The sequence below is a fragment of the Tenrec ecaudatus genome, chromosome 8 (assembly GCF_050624435.1).
Source record: "Tenrec ecaudatus isolate mTenEca1 chromosome 8, mTenEca1.hap1, whole genome shotgun sequence".
Classification (NCBI taxonomy): Eukaryota; Metazoa; Chordata; class Mammalia; order Afrosoricida; family Tenrecidae; genus Tenrec; species Tenrec ecaudatus.
The window spans coordinates 100,573,558-100,585,749 of NC_134537.1; the positions used below are offsets into that span (position 1 = coordinate 100,573,558).

Here is a 12,192-nt window from a genome sequence, read left to right on the forward strand (position 1 = left end):
GGTGGGTTTGAACAGACTAGCTTTCGGTTAGCATCTGAACGCTTAACCACGGCACCACCAGGGCCCCTGATCGAAATCTGCATCTCATTTCACACTCCACTCCTTTTGGAAACTCGGATGGAACAGCCGAGAGATCCAGAGTGAGACCGTCCTTTCCCCAAATCGCCCTGTCATCCAGAGCCCCACCCCTGTTTTACAGCGGCAACCTCACGGCGACCACGCCAAGCCACCTCGGTCCCCACCAAGCTCAGAGCCATCGCTCGCCCCGCACGACATTCGGACGCGGCTGGCACTCGCGCCAAAGGAGACCCACCCACCCGTTGTAATCGGGTGGATTCCGACTCGTAGAGACCCTGTGGTTCAGATCGAGTGGAGCCGCTCCGGGGGGCTCCCGGGGCCCGAACTCTTCACGCGGGCAGACGTGCGTCTGGCCGCGCTCTCCGGGGGCCCGGCCCGCCGCGGGACTACAAGGCCCGGCAGGCAGCGGCGGGGGCGGGGCGGGGGCGGGGCGCGCGCGGTGGGAGGGAGCGAGCCTCGCGCCTCGCCGGCGCACAGCGCTCGGAGCGCTCCTGCGGGCACTGGTGCGGCGCCGTGGGCAGCCGGTGGCGGCAAGCGGGAGCCCGGACCCTGGTCCAGCCGCAGCGCGCAGGGGCACCGGGGACCCGGCCCACGGCTGGGCGGCAGCGTCCGGCCAGAAGCGCGACTCTGCCTGGCGCACTGCGGCGAGCTCGCGGCGCCGCAGTCGGAGAAGCCGACCGGCCCGAGGACTTTTGCTCCGGTGCGAGGGGCGCCCCGCACGCAGGTCGCACCCAACCCGCGCCGCAGCCGGCACGCCGCGGCCCCGCAGGGCGATGGAGCCCTGTCTGCAGGAAGCCTGAGCCACCGCCGCCCCGTTCGGCGGAGGGGGGGCACAGGGTCTGGAGACCCCGGGCGGCGGACGGGAGCCCTCCCCCCTCCTGCCTCCCGCCTCCGGGGCACCAGCTCCGGCTCCATTGTTCCCGCCTGGGCTGGAGGCGCCGAGCCCCGAGTGCCACCGGGAGTCCCGTGCCAGCTGCGGGCTTCTCGCCGCCCGGCCAGAATCCGAGCGCAGCCCGGGCGCGGCGGGCCGGAGCGGGGGGCGCGGGCAGCCTCCCGCCCGCGCGAGCCACGGCGGACTCTCCAGAGGCGGCACCGCAGCGCCCAGTGAGGTAAGAGCCGCGGCGCCCCCAGATCCGGGGCGGGCTTGGCGTCCCGAGCGGCCCCCGGCGCCGGAGCCTGCAGGCTGCGCGCTTCCCCCACCCGCTCGCAGTCGGGGCCGGCGCCTCCCGCCCCGCCTCACCCGCCCCCCGCCTCTCGGCGCGGCGCCCCCCACCTTTGTCTCTCCCCGCGGCCCGCGTCGCCGCCGGCGCCCCCTCCTCGCGCGCATCCCGCCGCTCCTCCCGGCGCGCAACTTTTCCGCCAACTCGTGCGTTGGGACTGGCGAGGCGGCGACGTCGCCGCGGCCGCGGTGAGTCCGGAGAGGGCCGGGCGAAGGCGTTTGCGGCGGCCCGGGGGTCCCCTCGGATCGAATCGGTGGAGAGAGCGAGTGAGTGTGTGCCAGTGTGTGTGTGTGCGCGCGCGCGCGCGTGTGTGTGTGTTGCATCTCGGTCCCCTCGTGGTGACTCAGCCCAGTTCACCAGGTAGCTTTGGACCGGTCGCTAGCAATCGGTGCTGTTTCTAAAGTCCATTTTCCACCTCCTGGAAAGGCTGTGGTCGGGCTCGAGGGGGGACGGGTGCGGCCCTGGAGAGGGTGGACGCTGGATGAGGACCGCTTCTCTTGGAAGAGGTTTTAAGTAGGTGTCGTCACCAAATGGCCGAATCTGCTCGAGCGGGGACGGGCAAGGAGTTCCCCTTTCCAGAGGAGATTTTTTACTTCTACTCGGTTTGCAGAAGGGGCGTCTAGGGGGTGAGAGGGCGCCCGGGGGCTGAGGGTAAGCCCCCCAGTACCGCGCAGAGGGGTCATTTCGTTGCTATCTGGTGCTTGGAGGTGGGGGGCAAGGAATGAGGGTTTTCTCCCGCGAGGTTCGCTTTACAGCAGATGCGTGTTACTTCTCTGCCCCGACCCCTCTGCTCCCCGCTGTTCCCTCTTCGGATACTTAGGGTGGGAAGAGAGGGGCCAGGTCCTTTATCTGCAGAAGCATTTATTGACATTTGTCGGTGGGATTCAGATAGCATAGCGCGTGACGGCAGCCAGATAGCTTTTTGGGGGGCGGTAGGTAGGTGAGGTGGAAGAGGAGCCCTCGGCTTGCCCTTTCTGGGCCCAGAGCTATTAACCCATTTGAAAACATTTCTCCCTGCCATACCCCGCCCCCCACCCCTTCATTTTCCAGATGTAGGAGCCGCATCTGGTTCCGTTTCACCCCACTCGGGTGTACCGCAGCCACATTATTAACATCCTTCTTCCTCCCCTCCCCCAAATGAGAGCGAGGGCTCTCTGGTCCGCGCTTGCCACTTCTCCCCTTAGAAATGCTGGGGACTTAAGGAATGGGGTGTTGGGATTGGGGAGACAAGAAAGTTGCCTGGACTGGAGTTGCAAACTACTGATTTCTCTGCGGCTGGTAGTGGTTGGGGTGCCATACAGAATGTGCCGGAGGGGAAAACGGCCAGGAGAGGTGGGCTCAGTGTTTATTTTGCGGGGGAGGCCTCCTTGGACGTAGGTTTGACCTAAAACTGGCCCTGACGGAAGTTTCTGGCCCAAGCATTACACTGTTTCCTCCCTTCAGTTACAGCTGGGGCTGCAGAAGTAGCGGGAGGGAGCCAGGTCATGCGTCCCTTTTCCCCTCCGGGGGCTAGTGGCCCGGGGTAGGGACTGACCAAAGCCGCGGGGGGTGGGGGGGCGGTGCGATGCTGTTGCCCGCGGCGTTCCGTGTGTTTTTTGAAGGAGTTATTTGGGTTGCAGTCCCCGGAAACTAAAGTGGAGCATCTGACCATTTAAATCAATAACGGCCACAGGTTTGAAAGCGGTTGCTGGATCGTGGAGTTGGGTTTTGGAACGGCCTTTGAGGCAGGAAAGTGCCTTATGTTCCAAAGTTGGGAGAGGGTGGGGAGCGCTGGTGTTTCACTCTCTTGCAGTGTCTTTCAAATTGAAAACACTTTTCTGGTTTCTCCTGCACTGGGCGGCAGTTTGGGCGGCTGGAACGAAATCGCACTTTCTCTAGACGTGGTAATTAAGGTGACTGTTTCCTCCGCAGATGTGCCCTGCCCTTTGCACCTCCGGACCAGCGCTTTTTTTGGAATACCATCTACTGGGTCGAACCCTAGCCTGGAGACTGGTTAGCAGAAAGTGGCCATTTCCCCAATCTGGGCCAATGGCCCAGTTTCCATTCTGAGGCTTGTTTAAAATCTAAGTTGCAGGCCCCCTGAGGATGCGCCTCACTCAGCTAATTACCCCCAAGCCTGGGTCATCTCTCTTCCTCCTTTTGGGAGTGGACTCTGCCACTGCCCTGATGGTCCAACTAATGACTTGTTTACATATTTCCTCCCAGTTGCTTGGGAGAGGCTCCAGGACTGCTGCTGACGCTGCAAGTGAGTGCTGGGTGTTGGGACCAGGAGGCAGCTGGGAGGGTGCTATCCCGCATCAGTGACTAGTTCCTTAAAGATTTGTTGCATTTACTCTTGGTCATAGTGGAGTGTCAGCTTTTTAATGAGGAGCATGGGGATGGTGAGCCACCAGGACACGTGTGTTCACTGACGACTTCGACAGTGCCAGCCCAAGTGCTCATTTTGGAGCTATTTTCATCTTGGGACTTGGAGGCCCTCTCACTTCCTTTGCTCGCAAGGTAGACGGTCTTAGAGTGCTTATTTCCCTTGGCCTCTGGCCAGGGAGGCCTGCAGAAAGTTCCTCACTGGGTACCCTTTGACTAGCAAGTGAAACAAGCTCACGAGAAGAAATAGAGAAAGAACGTCACAGGTAGGATTACCCCACCTGATTTAGGAGGAAAGATTAGAACACATCCAGGCTTGCCTAAACCTAGCATCCATCCTTGGAGATCCATGAAAGGCCTTGGGGCTTTGCTGTTATCTCTCTGCTTTGGGGATGGTCGGTTGTTTTAGGTATTGACCTGAAACACAACTCGTAGGACAGGAGGTTTCTTGGTGGGAACTTGAAATTTTAGCAGCCAATTTCTCTGACCACTTTCATTGTGCTTCCATTTTTTTCCTCTCTCTCATCAGAATGGCTGTTGGGTAGGGAGTGAGTTTCAAGAGCTACATTGGAAAGTTTGAGCTCCTTGGCCGCTGGAGGAAAAGAGATAGAATAGAATTGGTTCCAAAGTCTTGTTCTAAACGACTGGAGATGAGTTTCATTTCCTCTTGGGAAATTTGTCTTCCCAAGAACTTTGTAAAAAGGTCCAAAGGCAGCAAGGACTGGTGGGAGCTTTAGAGAAGAGACTGGTGTTTCCAGAGAGGTTGCATACCAGACCTTGCCAGAGATAGCCGCTCTCAGCACACCTCCATCCTTCTCCCACTGCAATTTAAGAAGCTGTTTGCTTTTCTCCACCCGGTAAATAGCACTCACCTATCTGCTCCACAAAGGAGCCCTGGTGGCATATTTGGTTACATGTGGCACTGCTTCCCACGAAGTCAGCAGTTTGAAACCACCAGTTGCTCCGCAGGAGAAAGTTGAGGCTTGCTATTCCCATAAAGATTAACCGTTTTGGAAAGGCGTTTCCACTCTGCCCTGGGGGTCATGGTAGACTTGATGGCAGTACGTTTGGTGGTTGTTTTCTTTAGGTCCAACAAAGATGCTCGATGGGAAGAAGATGAGATTATCTGTTTCTGTAAAGATTCCAAGTCTCCGAACCCCAGAGGAGTCTCGAATCGATCCTAATAGGATCACTGTGAGTCGGAAGGGACTTGATGGCACTGAGTTTGGTTTGGCTGTGTTCAATCCCCAGATCAGTCATGTTCTATTGCCTTCCATAGCAACTTTTCCTAGCTAATGGCGGAGCAGTGATTATTGCTAAGTTCTTATGTAACTAACTCCCACTCCCAGAGCGTTTTGGATGCTTTCTTACAGAGACACAGAATTTTAAAACATTAAAGTTTCTCTTGGGCCAACTACAGTTTTGCAAGCCAAGCTGCATAACTTTTGTTCAAGTACTTGCCCTGCCACTCCCAGCAGTGATCATCTCTTTTTTATGAAGTCTAAAGGGACTTAATGTTTTCTTGTTGCTTCCTCAACTCTGAGAAATCAGGTTCTCTAGAAAATGTCCCCGTTGATAATGCCGGGACTAGAACAGAGATGGGCAGTCTGTGGCTGGCGAGCCATATGCAACTCTTATGGTATGTACATGTGGCTCCGAAGTAAAATTGAAAAAGTTTCAAGGAAATTTCTCAGATAGTGGTGACTTCCTTTGCTTGTGAAAATATAGGTATGGCTCTTGAAATTTTTTAAATTACTATGAGGGACCTGGATCAGTTCTTTTTATCTCAAAAAGTCTGTCGACCCCTGGACTGGAGAGTTAGATGACTTGCTAGCTCTATTAGCTAGTGCTTTTGCCTGGCATCCTCGGTGCCTTTTCTGGAAGAGTATCTAGTCTGTCCTTCCAAGACTCCTACCCTCCTCGCCCCCCTCCGTTTTCTGTTCACCACATTAACAAATATGTTGCGGTGATGGTACAAAAGATTAAACACCTGGCTACTAGCCAAAGGGCCACCAAATCAAACTCCATACCCTCGAGCCAGTGCTGACTCAAAGCGACCCTGCAGTTGTGAGTAGAACTGGCCCTGTGCGTTTCCATGGCTGTAACTGTTAATAGGAGTAGAAAGTCTTTCTCCTGAGGAGCCAACTGTTGGCTTTCGAACTGCTGAACTTGGGGGTTGTAACCCAATCGCAGCCCAATGCATGGTCATTATGCCACCAGGGCTGCCCCAAAGGCTAATTCTCCCAGAAGTTCCTAGGAAGAAAGGTCTGCTGGTCCTGCTGCCAGAAAACCACAGCCATTGGAAACTATGGACCGCAGTTCCGCTCTGAAATCCATACACGGGGTCACGATGAGTATGATCGACCCAGGAACATGCTGGGAGCATGGTAGTGACTGAGCATATTGACAAATATCTATCCAGGCACAGACTCCACTCTCAAGGAGCCTCCGTCTCTGGAGAGAGCTGAGACAGCACATACACTCCATGAGGAAATCTTAGTGCCATGTGAAAAGGGCTAAGAAGGTCTTTGGGAAATTCAGGAGAAAGATCCTGTAGCTGAAGGACCAAGAAAGGCTTGTGGAAGAGGCGGCTCCTTTAGATGGAGCTTACAGGATGGGAAAGACTTGGTCCATTGAAGGTGGCAGAAAGAGCAAAGCACACCTGTGCAGAGGCGTGGACATTAACTAGCGCTGTACTGTCGAAGAAGGCGCATGTGCCACGTGTCATTTTAAATGTTCTAGTGGCCACATTTAAAACGAAGGAAAAAGAAATAGGTGAAATTCCTCTTTTAACCAAAATTTTAAGATTATAATGATAGACTTGGTTTAACACAAAACCAGACCAATTGCTATCAAGTAGATTGGGATTCATAGCGATCCCATAGCCCCTGCGGGTTTCTAAGACTGTGATCTTGACAGAAGCAGTCTGTCATTTTTCTCCCCTGTGGAGCAGCTGGTGAGTTTGAACCACTGACCTTTCTGGTAGCAGCTGAGCATTTAACTACTGCGCCACCAGGTCTCCTTGATTTAGTCCAACATAATCCCAAAATGACCATTTGAACATATTTGTTGCTAGTTGCCATTGGGTTGATTTGACTCCTGGTGACCCCATGTCACCATGTCAGTGTAAAAATAATTCTTAATGAATTACATGCTTTTTAAAATAACAGCTTTCAAAACCCAGTGTTTATCTGACATTGAAATCACATATCAATACCTGAAGTGTTCAATAGAGATGTGGGGCATCGAGGTCTAGAGTGTTGAGTATGAAGGCAGGTAGTCAGAAATACCCTTGGGAAGGTAAGAGGTACATGTCCTTCTGCTGCCAGTTACCAAAATCTCCTAAGACTGTAATTAAGGTGTGGCCCAAAGCAAATGTTTATAATTCCTTGCATTTGATTAGTACTTCAGAGAGGAGAGAGTGAGCACTTTCACCCTACTCTTAGCCATTTGATCTCCATAACCACCTATGTTGTAGGCTGGGCAAAGAGGGTTTTTTGTTTTGTTTTGCTTTGTTTTCCCCACCACAGGGGAAACTGAAGCCCAGAAAGGTTCAGTGACTCTCCTGGAGTGGCGGGCTCATACACAGAGTGGTAGTAATTCATTTGTTTACTTTCTGCAGAGGACAGAAAGCAAGAGACATGCCCTGAACGCATCAGCTAATTTTGCCTTACATCATTTTTGGATCAGGAGATCTTACTGTCTTAGAGCCTTATGTCATAGAATGAGAGAGAGATGCAAAGTCATATGGCCTAGTGTCTTGCTTTACCCCCTTTCTCCCCCCACCCCATTTTACATTGGATTAGCTTAGGAGATGGGAGGGAGACAAGCACCTAACACCTACATTACTCACTCAGTCTTCTTCAGCACCTGTGATTGAGGCTGAACAAGTATTTGAGCCCCCTCTGATGGGAAGCAGAGTTGTCTTCTGACCCCTTTGTTCCCCCAGAGAGGACTTCTTCCCCCAGGTGAAGTTGGGGTGCATGTCTCTGGAGAGACTGAGGCGGGGTCTCTGAGAAAGCTACTGTGTATACCTGTGAAGCTGTGGATCACATCTGTCAAGCAGTGAGGGAAGGAGACTCACTCTGAGGGGTTTTAAGAACTTATTAATGAGTGAAAATGAGAAGGTAAAGTAGAGGAGACAGTGGCAGACCTCAGGGTGCCAGACAGACTGTGGAACAGCTGTGCACCTGCTTTCTGCAGGTTTGTGGAATGGGGTGTGTGCCCTCTTGCTCCAGGAGTTGGTGCCTCCAGGAGAAGACCCAGCAGGCTGAGTTCTGAAACACCCTTTGTTTCCAGATGTGAAACTTACGGGAGAGGAAGAGACTTTTGTACCTTTTTGGGAATGAGCTGAAGGGCCATTCGGTATGCCAGATTAGTCTGAAGAGCATTGATCTCAGAGCTAAACAGGTCTGTCTGGCTGTAAGGTGATGGTGGACAGGCCTTTCGGGGGACAGAATGATGAGTTGTTGGTGAAAGGAAGCTGCTTACTGGATACATTTGAAACCATTCTTGAGCATCTAGAGATGAAGCCACCCTTTCCTGTTGGATACTGTACCTCACCCATTACTCTGGTGGCTCTTGAAGCACCTTTTTGCTCAGGGACCTTCACAGCTCACTGTGAGATGGGGAGGTAGGGCCTACGGATGCCCTTTTGGGTTTTCTCCTCCCATAAAGATTTACAGCCCCACAGCATCAATATCCCTTATCTTTGATTATATTAATCAGCTATAATTTGTTTGAAATTGTTTTCTCCTGGCTTTGTCTTTTTTGCTCAAGATGCCTTTTGCTTCTGAGTGTGCTTCATTAAAAAAAAAAAAGATGTACAGCCTTGGAAACCCACAGAGGCAAGGTTTACACTCTCTGACAGCGTCACTATGGGTCGGAATTGGCTCGATGGCAGTGAGGTTTCCCCTCCCCCACCCCCAAGAGCGACCCTTCCTTTGCCTCCTGTATGCCCAGTTTCTTCATGCCATGAGGATGACCTTTGGGGGAAAATGAGGGAGTCAGATTGAGCCAAGTGTAATGAATCCCATGTTTGTGTCCTGGATGATGAGCCCTGGTACCATTGCTTTTGAGTCGCATGTGCTTAGACTAACTATGTAACCTCTCAGAGTGTTACTTAAAAGGCAAAATAATAGTAATTCCGACTCCACCTAAGACTGTGATGGCAGGGGAAAAGAGAGCGTTTATAAATAGTGCCTGGTGCATGCTGGACGCATAGCAAGTACTCAGTGAATATCACTTTTATGCTGTCTCTTCTAGGCCTTACCCTAAGTTTCCCTAAATGAAAGGGAAATGTTGATTTCACCTTTGATTTGAAATCATGTAAAAGTTGTGTAAGCCTTGGACGGAGTTAGTGGGCGTACATGCGCAGTCCTGCTAGCGGCCACATGTGAACGAAGCCAAGAATCCAGGGGGTTTGCTGCCAGCCGGGACTGACTCACTAGAAAGGGGCCCAGGCTGGCTCCGGCGGGTGGGAGGGGGGTGGGGAGGCAGGGCTGATGCACCACATTAGGGCATGTTCCGGGGAAGTGGATTCTCTGAATAACTTGGATCGTTCCCTGGGCATTTAGGACAAAAGCCACCTGGAAGATAGAGATGATCACCCCCATGTTGCCTGAACAGTGCCCAGAAAGCCTGTAAGCTTGGTAAATATTGAGTGGCAATGATCTGCTCTTTAAGACCCCAGGGAGTTTTAAAATTATACCACTTCACATCAGAGCCATAGAGACTGGCTAGGTTTTTAACTGGGGCTGGCATGAGCCATCTCTGAGTAGTTAACTCTTCAGTGGGACACCCCCACCCCCATACACTCATGGATTCATTTCTACCTCACCTCAGTCACCTTTCAGCATCTGGAAGGAGAACTAAGTCCACTTCGTGGTTCCACACTCTGAGGCCCCTTTAAGAAGTTTAGGGAGGGTTGTGGTCCTTCTGTTAGGGAGGCTGGTAGAATTGGGGATCCTTGTGATTCGTACACTTTTAGGGATAACAAGAACTCTGGAGATCACTTGTCTCCACTTACGCATGGCATAGGTCCAGAGAGGCCCAGCTTTTTTTCTTGAGTTACACAGCGACTAAGCTAAGCCTGGAAACAAGCATGCCATTTCCTGGTCGTTGGCTGCTTCCATAACTCTTCAGTGCTCTTCTCCTGACCTGCGGGGTCCGTTTGTCTAGACCGAGTGAAGAGGAACACTGGGGGAGGCACCACGCTCGTGTCTTCTCTCGTCCCAGCACACTTGGTGAAACCCTTGTCCACAAAACAGCAGAACTACCCAGCACTTTCAGGAGGCTCTCAGCTGCCCTTCGACCTTGCTCTCTTTATAGCCTACACCTTTGCCTTGGGGAACTGCCTGAGGATTTTCCCAACAGGGCTTACAAATAGTCTTCTACCAATAAATAGTCGTAAAATCAAATGGAAATAACCTCTGGTCTAATTAGGAGTCAGTCACTGGGTGGTGCAAACAGTTCATCAGCTCAAGTGCTACCTGGAAGGTTGGTGCTGTGTCAACCCAGAGTCACCTTCTAAGGAAGGCCTGGCACTCTGCTTCCAAAAAGTCAGCCACTGAAAACCCTGTGGAAGACACTGTACTTTGGCACCCCTGGGGTTGCCTGCAGTTGGAATCAACTCTGCGGCAACTGGTTGGCTGGTTTTTGTCTAATCAAGACCTGTCACCTTAATTCAACACTTGGGTGGGATCCCAGTTTTCTTTGAATTTTAAGGAGCACAGCATTGCTTCAAACACCCTTCTGGCCAGGAGGGCAGCGTGCCCCAGGTGATTTTTACTTCTTGCCTCCCCACCCACCCAGGCCCTCCTAACTTTTTGGTGTTTCATTTCCTCAGAGTCAGCTTGAGAAGGAGAATTGCACTCAAGGTGGAGTCCCCATGGAGGTTTGGAGCCTTGTCACCAACCTCTAACTGCAGAACTGGGATGTGGAGCTGGAAGTGCCTCCTCCTCTGGGCTGTGCTGGTCACAGCCACACTCTGCACTGCCAGGCCGGCCCCAACTTTGCCCGAACAAGGTAAGGCATGAAGGGAAGGCAGCCCAGACCCTGGGCCTCAGAATCGGGGTGGGCTGGGAAGAGGTCACTGGAAAACTCCAGTCCAGGTGGAGAGAAATAGAGGGCTCCTTTGCTGGTGGAGGGATTCTGGAGCCACCTAAAACTGGCTTGGCTCTGATCGTAAACATAACCAAGGTCAACAAAAGTTGGGTTCATACAGGGTTCATAAAACCAGAGGTAGGTTTTATGCTTTGCTCCTCCCAAGAACTTCTGGTGGGCCCCCAGAACTGGCTCCCTATCCTAGTTGATGTATAACATAGGCTGGAAGTAGAATGGGGAGTGAGTGACCTACCTGTGAATTTGGATTTAGAACTTGGACTAGATTACAGGGCCTGTTTTGGGATGTGGGGGCTTGACAAGGACATCTGACGTCTAAAAGACACACACCCGGCTTGGCAGCCATGGCAGGATACCTGCCATTTGGTCTCATGAATTGTGTTTCATGGGTCCTGCTGAGTTGGCTTGCTTTTGATATGTACTGCTTGTGGTATTTCCAAGAGACTGAAAACAAGGAGCATTTGGGGACCTGGGAGCTGGTGTTAAATTCAGAGAAATTATTAGTAACAGGAAGAACGTGTCCTGCTGCTCATGTGATTTGCTTGAGTTGTGAAAATACCTCCTGGGGGATTAGAGGCATTCCATATATACCTGGTGACTCACAAGGGTCTTTGAGAACTAATATTTGGGTATAATGACTAGTGAAGATCAAAGAAGAATGGATGCCTATGTTGTTGGGATTGACTGTACCAGGAACTTCCAGAAAAAAGAACAAATCTGTCTTGGAAAAAGTACAGCCAGAGTACTTCTTAGAAGTGAGGAGGGGAGAGACTTTGTCTCATGTGTGTCCGGCATTGTCATCAGGAGGAACCAGTCCCTAGAGAAGAGACCTGAAGTTGAGGGTCAGCAAAAAAGAGAACAGATTCTCTGTGAGATGCATTAAGGGCTCAAACATGGGAGTGAGTGATTGGGAGGCTGTCAGCAGATGGGGCAAGAACAGTAGCAGCAACACTGCCAAGGCAGCGCGGCTTGCAATCCCTGCATGGTCATGTAGAGAAGGCTGACAGACAAGACAGCAGAAGGTTGGTGAAAGGCCCAAGTGTACACATGACTTGGTGGCTGCATTTAAGGGTCATCTGACTGTCTTCAATGTCAGGATCTTCTTGAAAAAGGTGAATAATGACAGAAAATGTGTCCACTCATATAGTATAGTAGAAAGGGATGTGTAAGACTTTTTAGAAAGACGATACAGAGAGTGGAGTGACAGATTAATGCTTATTTAGTAGTTGAGTGAGTAAGGCAAGGCCTAAGCTGGAGCGTGCTGGAGACTCGGAGAAGGGAGAGCCCATCTGTACCCCATCGGGAGCTTACAAACGGGGAGGGGCGAGACCAGCACAGACACAGCTAAAGGTAGACTTGGTACACTACATAGTGGAGTTCTAACAAAATACAGTGAGAAGTAGGAACC

General features: G+C 52.1%; 1 protein-coding gene across 10 annotated transcripts in view; it reads left to right on the top strand.

Moving 5' to 3' along the window:
* Positions 1 to 578: 578 nt before the first annotated feature.
* Positions 579 to 12,192, top strand: part of FGFR1 (fibroblast growth factor receptor 1) — a 56,642-nt gene continuing 45,028 nt past the window's right edge. For 2 of the 10 annotated variants that reach the window (XM_075556659.1, XM_075556661.1), the window contains exons 1-2: positions 579 to 1,187; positions 10,510 to 10,688. In XM_075556659.1, coding sequence (XP_075412774.1) covers positions 10,598 to 10,688 — 91 coding nt within the window. In that variant the 5' untranslated portion in view covers positions 579 to 1,187; positions 10,510 to 10,597. Of the gene's footprint in view, positions 1,188 to 1,363; positions 1,487 to 1,686; positions 1,812 to 3,524; positions 3,544 to 10,509; positions 10,689 to 12,192 lie in introns of those variants that run through there. The other 8 variants (XM_075556660.1, XM_075556662.1, XM_075556667.1 and 5 more) reach the window with 6 other exon arrangements.